General features: G+C 42.0%; 1 protein-coding gene and 1 pseudogene across 12 annotated transcripts in view; both read left to right on the top strand.

Moving 5' to 3' along the window:
• Positions 1-5,148: 5,148 nt before the first annotated feature.
• The window catches only part of CPLANE1 (ciliogenesis and planar polarity effector complex subunit 1), a 119,535-nt gene continuing 108,959 nt past the window's right edge, over positions 5,149-15,724 (top strand). For 9 of the 12 annotated variants that reach the window (XR_009049125.1, XR_009049126.1, XM_057708115.1 and 6 more), the window contains exons 1-6: positions 5,149-5,288; positions 11,274-11,402; positions 12,630-12,765; positions 12,884-13,003; positions 13,385-13,617; positions 15,440-15,546. Coding sequence is in view for 9 of the 12 variants with exons in the window: in XM_057708115.1 (XP_057564098.1) it covers positions 11,322-11,402; positions 12,630-12,765; positions 12,884-13,003; positions 13,385-13,617; positions 15,440-15,546 (677 nt within the window). In the remaining 3 variants the exon portion in view is untranslated. Of the gene's footprint in view, positions 5,289-11,273; positions 11,403-12,629; positions 12,766-12,883; positions 13,004-13,384; positions 13,618-13,757; positions 13,777-15,439; positions 15,547-15,724 lie in introns of those variants that run through there. The other 3 variants (XM_057708119.1, XM_057708120.1, XM_057708122.1) reach the window with 3 other exon arrangements.
• LOC130836131 (60S ribosomal protein L17-like) lies at positions 8,954-9,498 on the top strand (annotated as a pseudogene).

Consider the following 15,724-nt stretch of genomic DNA (forward strand, 5'->3'; position numbering starts at 1 on the left):
ATCCAAGGGAAGTTAGAGCAGCTGCAAGTTCTGCCACTGCCTTACAGCAAGGTACGGCAGCAGATAAGTGACCACATACATGAGCTGCAAAATGGCTGCTGCTTCACTTCTGCTCTCAAATCTCCCATAATAACCTCTCTTGTGGTCTGTTCCAGCTAGAAATACACAGGGAAGGGAATTCTGAAAAATGTATTTCAGACTAGCAAAGTTGACATATTATAAAGCCACCACACTACCCATTCATTGAATCAATGGCATTCATCTCTTTGTAGAGAAGACAGAAACCACCTGGAACAAAGGTTTTATTTTCAGCTTCAAGTGTCCAAGCAAAATTATTCAATTCCTTAGTGAGACAACTGTCTAAACAGTTCACTTTTTGTTTCTTTTTTCCTGGGTAGGGGTGATAAAACACATGCATGCTTGAGGAAGGCCCACAGGCACACAAGGGACAAGGGCAACGCCACCCGAGGCCCTGTGAGATACCTTGCCTCTATGTTTCACTTGCTTCACCTCTGTCTGTATGTTAGCAGCCAAATGCGTATGAATCAGGGCATGGAAGCCTTGAGAGAGGGCCACCATCTGGCCAAAGAGCGCCACTGTGAATCAGCTCACGGGCCTCAGGCTCCTGATGTTGCCCCGAACCCCTAAGAGACCCGCAGGGGGACTGGGCCCCCTCTGCCTGACAGCCAGTACCTTCCAGGAGAACACACCCGCTCTTTGCACATACAAAATTCACCTTTATTCACAGAGAAAGAGACTCTCTAAATTTCTTGTTATATCAAATTCAGTGCATTAAAGCCTGAGTATGGAGTTTTGCCACAATGCAGGGACAATCTAGAGACAACGCAGAATACAGGTAAGAGGGATACTAGAAGAGGAGGAAGAAGAAGCCCCTCTGGCTTAGTGGAAACGAGGAATCAGCTATGCATGTATTTCAAGGTAAAATCCCATGGAGACGGGGCTGAAGAGAATGTTGGGAGCAGAGCAGCTTTTCCAAATTATTGGAAAAGATTGTCTTTTAGGATGCTCCCTTCTCCTAATATGGGGGGTGATCCAAGTAGAATAGAACATGGTAACATGTCACTATTAGAGAAAAGAGCTGAGTCTGACCTGCTCTCAGCTCTTATGTCTAGTTCAAGGCACAGAACATTCTCACATGTTCTGGGGGACTTGAGAGCAAGGGGACCACACTGTAAAGGCAACAGAATAGAGAGATGAAGGAGGTAGCTGAGCCTTAGTGGGCATGGTCGTGCCATCAAGAGAGACATTAGAGACTCTCTAGCTATAGACTCCACAGTAGACACCAATATAAGAGACCCGGGAGCCAACATCAGGCATCCGGAAGCAGGGATGGCTAAGAACACAAAAAACAAAATTTGAACTTAAGCACTCTCTCCCCCATTACCTTTAGGGCACGTGACCCCTCCTACCACGATCACTATGAATCTACCCTGTAGATTGAGTAGCATGAGAAAAAGAGAATCTGCAGGATAGAGCATTTATCTGAAAGAGACTTTACCAAAGAAGAAATGGAAGTACCATTCATTGTCAAGGTAAAGCCTTTCCGTGCTACACACTGGGTTGGAGACTCAAGAAGAATGTTTGATTATCAAAAAAATTTCAACTACATTTTCCTTGTAAAATAAGTGTAAATGTGTCCTCTTCTCATTTTACCACAAAAGAAGCCAAAGAGCAGGGTGAAAAGAATTAGAACTAGAACAAGAGCCCTGCCTGATCAAAACTTGCAAGACACCTGCTGAACCCCTGAGTTAATGAGCCAATCAACTTCTCTTATTGCTAAATCCAGTTTGTGTGGGGTTCTCTATACTTAAGATCTTTATTAGGCTTAAAGATAAGCAATTTAAATCAGCCAGTAAGTCAAAGTTGGGATTTGAATGTAAAATGTCTAACATCCAAAACTGGACTCTTAATTACTGTACCATAATACAAAGCTCAAATGCCATTCCCTCTGTGGTGTTGGCTGCATTTGCAACCACTTGCTACTCAAGGTATGTGTGGTCCAAGGGCTGGGAGAATTGGCAACAGCTGGGAACTTGTTAGGAGCGCAGAATTGGCATCAACTGGGAGCTTGTTAGGAGAGCAGATCTTAAGGCCCCACCCACCCCAGACCTACTGAATCAGAATCTGCATTTTAACAAATTCCCAGGTGATTTATAGGTACATTAAAGTTTGAGAAATGCTTTTTTAAGTCATTCTCTTCTTTGTGTTCTCACAGCATGTTCCTTATTCATTGCTAGTTACAAGCTCTTCTATCTCCTCATCAAACCTGTGATGCCCTTGAAGGCAGGAAATATGTATTACTATTTTTTATATTCTAACCAATTGTGATGAAAACTGCTGACTGTCTACCAAAACCATTCTTTCAGTCTACTGGGTACATTGCTAATCTACGTTTCCCAGTCTGCTTTGTGGTTAGGTATGACCAGGTGATGACATTCTCTCCAATACAACATAACCAGAAATACTGTGTACCACTTCTGGGCCCAGGTCTGAAAACTGTGGGTGTGCTCTCTCTTTCCCCTCTTTCCTTTGGCTGGCATCCACTGGAACCCAGTCTTGATTATGCAACAAGATACTGGAGAATTACAGAGTGAATATGTTGAAGGAACCTGGATCATTGAATAGTTGTGTGGAGCAGAGCTACCCTAACAAACTGAATCACTCACCTTGTAATAGTTACACAAGAAAGAAAGAATTGCCGATGTTCTCTAGGCCACTAATTTATGGCAGAGGCTTTTTGATGTGGCAGCCTAGTCTTACCCTAAATAACTCACCACTACATCTTATTATAGACCTCAGCCTATAATTCCCCTTTTTAGGGGAGAATGGCCTCAGATACACACAGATAAGCCCTTAGCAGCCACTTCTGCACTATGAGATCCTAGCCGTAGCTGACTGATCCAGGAGTAGATCCCTTACCCAAAGGGCACCATTTGCATTTTCCCTCCAAAAGATGTACAATTCTGAACAATTGTACAATTTCTCAGACACAAGATGAGAAAGATTGGGGCCGAGTCATGTTAACGGCAAAGCTTTAAAGCTGCACTGTACAAAAATACAGGAGCCACTAGCCACATGTGGCTATTTGAATTTAATTAAAATAAAAAATTCAGGGTCTCAGTCGCACTAGCTACATTTTTTTTTACTAATGGCTACTATATTGGACAAAGCAGACAGAGAACATTTTCATCAACACAGAAATTTCTACTGGATAGCACTGCTTTAGAGAGAACACCTCTGATCTCTCCTGGTTCCCGTACTTCCTAAGAATTGGTTATTGAAAACATTCCTTAGATTATGTGGGATACTCCACAGTCTCTACAATAAATTCCCTCTCTTGCTCAAGCTAGTTAGACTTTACTATCTGCTACCAAAAGGACCTAGGTTATTATATATCTTGCACTATAACTACGAAACACCTAACATGAGGCGGGGATTCTCCGGCTTATTTTTATTTGACTTTACTTGGATTTTCACATGGCTGACTACTCCTTCCTAGATTCATCCTTCCTAGGCTTTCATGCTTTCCTGACACCACTTTCTTGGTTCTCTTCACCCCTCTGATGCTCTCATAAGAATTGTTCCTCTCCATTAAACCCTATTCATCAATATATATTAAAAAGAGGTGACCTTTAAAAAGTTCAGGGCAGGCTGATGGAGAGATAGATGATTAGGTTACATATTCGACATCTACAGTCCTCCCGCTGGGCTTCTGAACCGTGCCTCTAATTGTTCACTAGATAGTTCCATCTGGAAGGCCACAGGCACCACACAATGAATGTGCTTCAAACTGAACTATTCCTCGTTCAAAACCTAGCTTAGATATTTCTGACTTCCCCATTTCCCAGATAGAGAAAATGTGCTCCGCGCATACTGCTATCATGAAATTTATCACTGCACTGTACCTTAAGCGTCTACGAACCCTTTTGAATAGGGACAGCATCGCCTTCCTCTCTTTATACCTAGCATGGTGTTTGACACATAATGGGTATTCAATAATTTTTATTTTTAGCAAATTGTAGGCATTCCCATAACATTTTTAAAAATAAATGTTTGGAACAGTCAACTCCAGAAAGACACCAATACCTCTAAGTCTGATAGCTATACAGCAAAGTCTTCCGGTTATCCTTTGTTATCACATCTTAAGAATTAGAAATGGGAACATAGAAAATGGTGGGAATAAGTTAGGATTTCTTAGCTCTGCTTGAGACTTTTTGTGCTAACTCTAGCAAGATTTATGTAAGACGTTTGTGGCTTTCGGTAGACTTGGACCACCTCAGTTCTACAACCTTTGACATAAATGGTCCTCAGCTGCCCCTAATCCCACACCGAGACACAGGGATAACTGTGATTTACGATGCTGTGGGAGGTCCTCCTGCCCTGTACCCTTTACTTGCCAAGATAAACCAATCGGATAGCTTTCCATTGGAGAGGGCTGAGCGATGAACTGCGCGGAACATACCTAGCCCAGCCAAAGGTAACAAACCAAAATGCCTTCAAACGTCAGGCCAGTGACATCAGCGAGCGAAGAGGAGGGAAACGGAAAGCTTGCCACTGCCTAAGGCATACAAATGTAAGCTACAGAAAAATGCTTTTCCACGTCAGATAGAGACCTCAGGCTGCGCGTTCGTGCCCCCCGTTTCCATTCCGCGGGCAGGAGCAGGACAGGGGAGAAAACTGTCGGACAGAAAAAGTCACTAGGAGTGGGAGGACAGAAACGCTCTCCTGAGCGCTTTAGGTCTCCCCCTGACCTGTGGAGGGCAGTGTGCGTCTATTCTCGGGTCTCTGCAGGTCTCCACAAGCGCGCGGACATCCCGCGGTTCACGCAGGAGTCGGTTTCCTGGAGGGCGCGCGCATCGCCTGCGCACCCTAAGGCGCGGGCCTGAGGAGCACCCCGGAGAGGTGGACACAGAAGGGCCCGCGGGAGCCGAGGAGGAGCCCGGGAGCCGGGGGAGGAGCGGCCGAGCGGAGCGGACGCAGGACTGCCGGCAGGACGCGCGCGGGAACCCGGGGAGACCCGGGGAAGGGGAGGAGCGAGGCGCCCCGCCAGCCTCCCGCCCGCGCGCCCGGCCGGCGCGGAGCAGGCGCACTGGCGGCGCTCGCTCGCGCCCCTCCCCGCCCGCCGCCGTCGCCAGGGCGCAGGCTCGCGTGGGGGGCGGGCGGCTGGGCCCGCGGCCGTCGCCCTGCAGTCGCGCCGCCGCGCTCCCCGCTTCGTCCTCGGCCTCGCCGCGCCTGCTGCGCCCCGGACGGGCCGGGCCCTGGCGGAGGTAACTTCCCGCAGATCCCTGCTCCTCTCGGGCCCAGCGTCCTCCGCACGCCGTCCGGCCCGCGCGTGCTCGGGCTCCTCCGGCCCCGTCACGCCCTCGAGTCGTGCGCGTCCCCCGACCTCCCCGGACCCGCCATCCCCCGCCGCACCCAGCCCCCGCGTCCTTTCCTACGGCCCGGGTCCCCCGGCGTTGCCGGCGTTGTCCTCCCGCCGCGGCATCCTCAGCCCGACGGAGGCGCGGGGGGCTCCGAGGGGCCCGGGTCGCCCCCCGGATGGCTGGGAACCTCGGTCCCGGACCGGGGTCCTCCAGCTCCTGCCCTGTCCCTGCCGGGCACCGAGGTGGCACCTCGCGGGGTCGACAGGGCGGCGCTGCCCAGCAGGGTCGGGTAGGGAGTCGCAGAGAGGGCCCCCCGGGGATGACGCGTGCCAAGTGGTCGTGGGGGAGCGCCTGTGTTTGACCTTAGAGGGTGATGGAGCACGGAGGAATGAACGCGATTTCTTAGACTCGTCTGTGGCGGAAACCACAGAACAACTTGGATTATTCTCCTGAAATGGCTTTCGCCAGTGTGTTTTAAATAAAGGTACTTTGGGGATGGGGTGGGGGAGACAGCATGTTTCTCCTCCTCACAGATTTTGCGAGTGTGATCGAGTTTATTTTTCTCTCTTTCTTCCATTAACTGAATACTAATAACATCATTAGTATCCATCCGTAGGTAGCATTAGTGTTTTGAGTGCCAGTTCACTGTGAGGCAGAAATAACCTTTGCTACTATAGCAGGTGATTCTCAGAGTTGTAAAAGATAGGAGACCATCCATCCTCAAATTCTGTAGGGTTGTCTTTACATCTTGAAGTGATTCCCTATCTTTTTATCCTTTCCTTTAAAAAAAAAAATCCCATGTGTTTTGTGGGATCCTAGTTCCCCCACCAGGGGTGGAACCCGTGTCCCCTGCAGTGGAAGCACCAAGTCTTAACCGCTGAACCCCCAGGGAAGTCCCTATCCTTTACATTTTAATTGATAAGCTCATAAGGATGTTTATGGAGTATTTTAAAGCAAATCCCTGGCATAAATGCTTAAGTATATACAGAATCTCTCATATCTGGGAGAGGTGAGGAATATTTAAAAACAGTAAATAAAAAATAGAATTACCACACACCAACAATCTCATTCCTCTTTCTTTTTGACATCCCTCCCCCCCCCCCCCCCAATAATATGTTTACTTCCTCACTTTGGAACAACAAGATGCTCCAGGTCCATCTGGTTCCTTTCCTACCCCAGCCCTGAAATCAGCTGATTTTCCTAGGCTCTCTGGTTCCTCTTACTGAAGAATGGTATTTAGAAACCAAGATCTTGTTGTTGACGTTCTCATTATTACTGGGGTGGCATTGCTTCTAGGCCCCTTTAGAGGACAGAGCTAGAAATCATGATTTTTATCCTATACCTCCAATTCTAATCCAGCCCCTTAGGGCTCCTCCTTACCTTTCCCCGTTCTACAGTTGTTTCCCCTTTCTTCCACAATGAAGATGCTAGTTCTCATTGTCAGTATATTGTTGTGTGGTTTTTAAAATGTATTTGACTTACAGTTGGATTTATTTACTTCTGTTTGTCTTATGTTTTGGTGCCCCCCATTCTTGTTTTAATTAACGAAATTCCAAAAGTCAAAACTATACAAAAAGGTATACTAAGAAGTACAACTCCCTCTCTAGCCTTTCCACTTTGTTGGCCACCATCCCGTGGTAGTTAACCTATTTTGTTAGTGTTGTTTTATTTTTCTGTTTCTTTTTGCAAATTCAAACGATACACGTTATTGTCCTCTTCTTACACACACGTTACCATATGATCTAAACTCTTTTGCATTTTACTTTTTTCAGTTAACAGTGTATTCTAGAAATCACATTTCTTACAGATCTTCCTTATTCTTTTTAGCAGCTGCTGAATATCTTTCCAACTGATTTATTTGAATTAAGTTCCAAAAAAGATCTTCATGTATTACACTTCGTTGTTGTGCCTCTGAACACTCATACCCTCTCTCTTTGTATAAATGTATATATATATATAATCTATTTTTCCATACACATATGTGTATCTATATCCCCATATATATGTACACGGGGGAGAATCTGTCATATAGGTTAAAATGCCATTTATTTGCTAAAGAAACTGCATCATTCATCCTGTAGAGTTGTTCTTTTTTTAGGTATTTATTTATTTTATTTTTGGCTGCATTGGGTCTTCGTTGCTGTGCATGAGCTTTCTCTAGTTGTGGCGTGCAGGAGCCACTCTTCATTGCAGTGTGCAGGCTTCTCATTGCTGTGGCTTCTCTTGTTGTAGAGCACGGGCTCTAGGCGCTTGGGCTTCAGTAATTGTGGCACACAGACTCAATAGTTGTGGCTCTCGGGCTTAGTTGCTCTGTGGCATGTGGAATCCTCCCGTGTTCCCTGCACTGGCAGGCGGATTCTTAACCGCAGCACCACCAGGGAAGCCCTATCCTGTAGAGTTTCGTAGATTCTGAATTTGGTTTATTTTGTTTTCGTGGTATGTTTAATATGTTCCTTCATTCTCTTTACTTCCTGTCAACTGGTAGTTAGATTCACAGAGATTCAGGTTCAGCTTTTAATTTTCTGTCTTTGTAAGAATATTTCATAAATGGTTGTGTGTACTTCCTATCTATATAGCATCATATCAGGAAAAATATAATGTCTATTTGTCTCACTGTTAGTAATTTTAAGATTGATTAGTGGGTTTAGGGCATGTCAGTCCACTTGTTATAGAGTTCCCCATCTATCTTGACCTAATAGTTTTAGCAGCCACTGATACTATTGACAAGATCTGTTATTTCATTAGGGGCTGCAAATGATGCTTTTCTTTCTCTTTTCTTTCTCTTTCTCTCTTTCTTTCTTTCTTTCTTTCTTTCTTTCTTTCTTTCTTTCTTTCTTTCTTTCTTTCTTTCTCTCTTTCTCTCTCTCTTTCTCTCTCTCTCTCTCTTTCTCTCTCTCTCTCTTTCTCTCTCTCTCTCTCTCTCTCTCTCTCTCTCTCTCTCTCTTTCTTTCCTCCTCTCTTTCTTCCTCTCCCTCCCTCTCCCTCTCCCCACCTGGTCTTAGTTGCGGCATGTGGGATCTTCATTGTGGCTTGCAGGATCTTTAGTTGTGGCATGTGAACTCTTCGCTGTGGCATGTAGGATCTAGTTCCCTGATCAGGGATCGAATCCGGGGCCCCTGCATTGAGAGTGCGGAATCCCAGCCACTGAACCACTGGGCAAGTCCCAAGTAATGCTCTTCTAATGCTACCATTCCTGTTGCATTTGGTTAGCTTTTTTTTAAAGAATTTACTTTATTTATATTTAAAAATTTAAAAATAAATAGTGTCTAAGGGAGTAGTCATCTCGAATATTACAGTTCTGAGGAATTGGAATTGAAAAATAAAACGTTACATTATAAAATATGAGAATGGTTAGCATCTTACGTTATTCTGTGCTGTATTTGAATAGTCTTTCATTTAAAGCTTATTTTATTTTTAAAAAATTCAGCTATTTTCTTATTGAAGATGGCATTCATCATACCAAATTCAGTTTTTTGGATTTCATAAGCTAAATAGAATTAGGAAGATAGAATTTTTTAAAAAAAGAAAGAAAGAATAAGGATATAAGCGGCCTGAGGTGACCTCTAAAAATGGTTTGCTATTCACTTGACCCAGAAAACCCCACAAAATCATGCAAGAGGTTCAAATCTTCCTGTTCACTTTAAGAACAGTCGTGAAATTGCCCAGGCCATTAAGCGTGTGCATATTCAAAAAGCCACCAAGTATCTGAAGGATGTCACTTTAAAAAAGCAATGTGTGCCATTCTGTTGTTACAATGGTGGAGTTGGTAGGTGTGTGCAGGCCCAACACTGGGGCTGGATACAGGGTTGGTGGCCCAAAAAGAGTGCTGAATTTTTACTGCACCTGATCAAAAATGCAGAGAATAGTGCTGAACTTAAGGGCGTAGGATTCTCTGGTCATTGAGCACATCCAGGTGAACAAAGCCCCTACGATGCGGTGCAGGACTTACAGCGCTTATGGTCAGATCAAACCACACATGAGCTGTCCCTGTCACATTGAGATGATCCTTATAGAAAAAGAACAGATTGTTCCTAAACCAGAAGAGGAGGTTTCACAGAAGAAAAAGATATCCCAGAGGAAACTGAAGAAACAAAAACTTATGGCCTGGGAATAAATTCCACAAAAAAATAAATGCAAATAGAAGTGGGGAAAAAAAAAGGAATAAGGCTATGATTAAATACAGTCCAGGCCAATGACCAAATGCCATCATTGTCAAGATTTCACAATATTAAACATTTTAGAAAGATTTAATTTGGAACAGTCACAAACTTACACGAAAATTGCAAATATGGTACAAAGAACTTTTTTCATGAACCATTTGAGAGTGACAAACTGATGTTCTCTTTCCCCTGAATGTTTTCGTGTCTTTTTTCTATAGACAAGGACATTCACCTGCACAATTGCAAGACAGCCATCAAAATCAGAAAATTAACATTCGTCCATTACAACCATCTAATCCTCAGTTTCTCTTCCTATTCAGGCTTTTTCCAGTTGTCCCATGTTATCCTTTATAGTGAAAGGATAAATTTTGCAATTAGACTGCATTTTGTTGTCAGGTTTTCCGTTTGGGACTAGTTTCTCAATTTTTTCCCAACTTTCATAACCTTGAAATTTTTGAAGCTTACAAATCAGTTATTTTGTAAAATGTTCCTCAGTTTGGGTTTGCCTGATATTTCCTTGTGATTAGTTTCAGGTTATGTTCCTTTGTCCATATGTCACAGAGGTGTTTTTCCCATTTTAACTATTGGGGGGCACGTGATTTCCATTTGTCCCATTCTGAGACTTTTCATTTTGATCACTAGATGAAATGGAATCTACCTGGTTTCTTCACTGTAAAGTTACTCCTTTCTCTTTTGTAAATTAATGAGTATTTTATAGGGAGAGATTTTGAAACATTGTAAATATACCATTTTCCATCAAATGTTCAGTTTATTAATTGCCTCATTTGTAATTATGTGGATTCATGGTTTCCTGTTTTATTCCATGGGTTTTAAATCCATTGCTATAATTGTTTCGATGCTCAAATTGTCCTCAGTTTGGTCTTTGGGATCCCTTTCATGTTGGCTTCTGTGCCCTCACTTTGCTTGGCTCCAGCACACTGTGGCAGGCTCTTCCACTGTGTGAACATCCTCCCAAGATTCACCCAAGAATGGACCGTTCACCCACGATTATGCGCCCCTCACCCCAATAGGGCTCTGACAAACTGATTTTGGCCTCTACCACAACTATCTCCACACCCAGCGTGGGGACATCCTGGGCATCTTTTCTTCATATTATCTCAGGGCTTCACTTTGATGTTGGCTAGTTTGAACTTTCTTACAGCTTTGTGGCTTAGGGCAGTTTAACTGCTTATGTGGTGATTGAAGGCTTCAAGAGTGATTATTCCAGGGAAAAAGGTAGAAGGTAGATTGTCTTGTATGAGCTAGCCTTGGGAAATGCATAGCATCACTTCCATTTTAACTCTTGGTCAGAGTAGTCAAAAACCACCCAGTTTCAAGGGATGAGACATAGACCAGAGCTCTCAGTGAGAGGAGTGTTAAAGTCATAGTGTTAGAAGAGCATATGGGATGGGAGGTATTTTTGTGGCCATCTTTGGAAGATACAACCTGCGACACTGAGAAAATCAAATCACAAAGAAACTATATTGTCAAGATGTTCTCCTAGTCCATGTTTATCTTCATAGTCTCAGAAATAACTTGTTAGGCAAAATGTATTTGCTTTTTTAACTATTCAAGATGAGATACTAAATAAATTGTCAGCATCTTACTTTAAAAAGATAGTTAACTTGAACTGATAAAAAAGTAATTTACTAAAACTTTATGAAAATTCTAAATTAAGATCTGCAGTAAATAGGCTATTATCTTTTTTTTGGTTTGTTTTGATTTCTAGAGCATCTTGGAACTTTTGACTTCATTGTTCATTGAAATCCCAACAAATATGGAGATAAGATTAGAAGTTTTGACTTCAACAAGTATCAAGCAGAAAAAACCCTGGCCACGAGTCTCCTGGTTGGGACAGGTAGGTTTTTCTATAATCGTGCAGTATCAGTTGTAGTATGTGTCAAATGAGTGCTTTGCCTCTAAGATCGAAGAATGTTCTGTGACCTTTAAAAAATAAAATATCATCTGTAGAAGGATCCCCTGCCCACTGAACAGGGTTTTGTGTATTTGTGTGGTAACAGGCTGGCAGAGATGGGGAGGGCCTATCAGTCTCTCTGTGGTCTAGCCAGAGCTGTCACCACTCTCATCACTCTCTCGCTCCTTTTCTCCATCACTTGTTTCATCTTCTTCACCATCCTCTGTTGCTTTGCTTTTGGAGACCTAGGATGATGTATCATCCTCGCTCTCATCTGCTGTGCTCCCCTGGGAATTCTGGGACATAGTTTCTTCACCCTGCAAGTCCCAGATTTTGAGATTTCCCAGCCAAAACACCTCTCTGCAATTGTTGAGGATGAGCATGGCTTTCACTCTGCAAACTAATAGCTACAGGGTCTTTTTGAGCAAAGGCACATGTTTGGTGAGTTTCATGTCCTGGTGAATCTTGGAATGCCCATACAGGTAATGAAGCAGCCTTGTGTCCAGCTGGAAGGTTTCCAGTAAGCTCAGAGCATTTTCTTGATATTTTCTAAAACTGAAGCCTAGGAGTAGCATGACACTGCTTCAGAAATTAGAAGCCATGTCTATTTTATTTTATTTTATTTTATTTTTTTGGGTGGTTTTTAATTTTATTTATTTATTATTTTGGGGGGGGTACACCAAGTTCAATCATCTGTTTTTATACACATATCCCTGTATTCCCTCCCTCCCTTGAATCCCCCCCCACCCTCCCTCGACTCCCCCCCACCCTCCCTCGACTCCCCCCCACCCTCCACGCCATGTCTATTTTAATCTAAGTAAATAGTTTGAAACTTGCCCATACTACTGTTCGAATTGATGAGTTAATAGCAGATAACTCAGTTTGGGCTAGCAGAATTGGAAGACACTCCTATAATTTTAAACTTCAAAGAAATCTCAGTGCAACTATTAGGTCATCCTACCTAGTACCTCTAAAAAGAGGTACTTTAAGATAAAATGAAAAATCTTCAGGTTATATAGTCAACCTTATTGTTCATCTTATGATCTGTAGTACAAATATACAACCTTCCTTAAATGTCACTTTGTATTCCTTTCTGGGATAACTTACTTAGGTAAGAGGCTGAATTAACTTCTGGCACCTCTAAAGTCCCTCACATGTTTCTTCTCTTAGGAAAATGAAGCTGTTTTTCTTTTGGATGATAAATTCATAAATGAAATTAATTTGCTATCAGGAAGGACAAAGAAGAAAATTCCCAACCTCCAGCCTTTGTTGAAGGATGTTATAGTCCTAACAACGTCCAGTAATGGTTAAGTAGTACTGATATTTTCGAAAGCCGAGATTAACTGTATTTTTAAAAATAATTTTGGGGATAATAGTAAGGGAAATGTTAGATTATAAGTATTGCATTTCCTTTTTGGAAACAGATGCCTGGCTGGCTGGGGTACTCACTACAGGGGAGCTTTTCCTCTGGAACAAAGATCAAGATTGTTTGAAAACTATACAAGCAACTGAAAAGCCTAAGGAAATGATTAAAGCTGCAGTAGGTGGGAGTTTTTCATTTGTTTAATTGGTTTAACTTGATATATACAAGGAAAAGAAATATATCTCTGTATAAATATATATGTATTTCCTTATATATGTAAGTATTTTTTTTTTTTGGTGCTGTTTATTTGTGACACAGCTTCATCTTAAAGAAGAAAAACCTGGCATGCCTAGCATATCTGTGATACAGTGAGTTTCTAATATCACATATTAGTATATGATAAATGTTATTATAATTTGTACTTTTAATCTGTTGCTAGTGCCTTAGTTTTACATTCTGAATGGAAACATCATTTAGGTTCCTTATTGTCAGAATAGACAAAATTTGTCCTTTTTTTGCGGGAATTCAGAGGTTTCATTACTTTCATTTGTTTGTTTTTTAGCAAGCTCTTTGAGACTGTACTTGTATGTATCTGGCAATGGGAAAAGAGTTCTGCTTATAACTCCTTCTGGATGCATATATCTTTGGGAACATTTGGAATTCAAGAATATCTTATCTTCTAAAAGCCCGTCATTGGTGGGCCAGTGGTCCCAGATCATACCTGAAGAAGCAGTTCATTTACCTTCCACTGAAGATAAAGAAGCTGTAGTACATGCTGTTTTTATAAAAAATGAGGTAAAATCCAAATAAGACAGGGTGTTGTAGAAGTGGAGATCTCAGACTCTAAGAACAGACACCATCTGGGAAGCTGCTGAGCGGAGTGTGTAGTGGCATAGCTTTGTATCTCGAGTCATCATTAATTGTCACAGTAGTGGTGAAATTATCGTGGAAAAGGTATTTTTCTATTTCTTGGTCACATTTTAAAAGATGCTTGTTAAAAATGTTTGAATTTAGAGCTTCCTTTGTCTTCCCCTAGTTTTACTTTTCCTTAGTTTTAGAATATAACTGGTTTTGTAATAAAGAGAAAAACAAATATCGTATATTAATGCTTATATGTGGAATCTAGAAAAATGGTATAGATGATCTTATTTACAAAGCAGAAATAGAGACACAGATGTAGAGAACAAACGTATTGATACCAAGGGGAAAGAGGGGGTGGGATGAATTGGGAGATTGGGATTGACATATATATACTACTATGTTTAAAGTAGATAACTAAAGAGAAGCTATTGTATAGCACAGGGAACTCTACCCAGTGCTCTAGTTGTGACCCACATGGGGAGGAAATCCAAAAAAAGAGGGATGATTGTATACATATGGCTAATTCACTTTGCTGTACAGCAGAAGCTGACACAGCAGTGTAAAGCAACTATATTTCAATAAAAAATATCAATCAATCAATCAATAAATATTTGTTGGAAGGATTTTTTTAAAAGCTAGAATTGATGATATTAAGTAAGCCATTTAATTCCCAGAAAATAACACATTCATTAACGAAAAAACATTTTAAATAGATGCATGGTACTCTTTGTATGTATGGACCAACATTTTATTACGCAATCTACTATTAGAAATTGCGTTTTGAACTTTTTTCCTCCACCCCCATGAGTAATGCCCTAATTTAAATACTATGTAACTTTAAAAAAAAGAGAAAAATAAATATATAAGAATATTCCCAGTTATAGCAAGAGTAAAGGCAATGTTTTCTTTTTGTGTGTAATCTTATTTATTGTTTATTTTTATTTATTGTCTGCGTTGGGTCGGTCTTTGTTGCTGTGTGTGGGCTTTCTGTAATTGTGGAGAACAGGAGCTACTCTTCATTGCAGTACTCGGTCTTATTGCCGTGGCTTCTCTTGTTGCGGAGCATGGGCTCTAGGCGCGAGGGCTTCAGTAGTTGCCGTGCGGGCACTCAGTAGTTGTGACACACGGGCTTAGTTGCTCAGCGGCATGTGGGATCTTCCCAGACCAGGGCTGGAACCCCTGTCCCCCTGCATTGGCAGGGAGATTCTTAACCACTGCGCCACCAGGAAGCCCAAAGGCAGCGTTTTCTCTTAAGAGTAAACTGTACCTTGATTTGCCATTTGAGATATGCCTCTGGCTCAGAAATAAATTCGTCTTTAGCTTAATGTTAAGGTATGTGTTAAAAATAAAAATATAAGCAGGCTCTTGATAATTTCAGTTAATTATGATGAGAAATGGGGTTTGTTTTTCTGTTCTTTCAGGGATTATTTTATTTTATTTTATTTTATTTTGTTCCTTGTTGGTTATTTATTTTAAACGTAACAGTGTGTACATGTCAATCCCAAACTCCCTAACTATCCCTCCTCCCCACCCTTCCCCCCGGTAACCATAGTTCATTCTCTAAGTGTGTGAGTCTGTTTCTGTTTTGTAAATAAGGTCATTTGTATCTTTTTTTTTTTTTTTAGATTCTGCATATGAGCTATATCATACATATTTCTCTTTCTCTGTCTGGCTTCACTGAGCATGACAGTCTCTAGGTCCTCTTGATTTATTTGCAGGTTAATTATATACTGAAGTGTATTAAATTCATCCACAGTTATTTGGAGACTGCTGCCTGTGTTCATTTGCTTTCTATTCCGGGGAATGCCTGAAGTTAACATTTCTAGCAGTTCGGTGGCATGAAAATGTATTTACACCTGTAAGGTGAGGTAAATGTTTCCTTCTTCCTTGTTTTCTATCCCTTTTATTATTTATTTTCTGTTTTCTTTTGGGGGGGGTGGAGTGGGCTGCTCCATGTGGCACATGGGATCTTAGTTCCCCAACTGGGGATGGAACCTGCACCCCCTGCATTGGACATGCAGAGTCTTAACCACTGGACCTC

This window comes from Hippopotamus amphibius, chromosome 15 (assembly GCF_030028045.1).
Source record: "Hippopotamus amphibius kiboko isolate mHipAmp2 chromosome 15, mHipAmp2.hap2, whole genome shotgun sequence".
Classification (NCBI taxonomy): Eukaryota; Metazoa; Chordata; class Mammalia; order Artiodactyla; family Hippopotamidae; genus Hippopotamus; species Hippopotamus amphibius.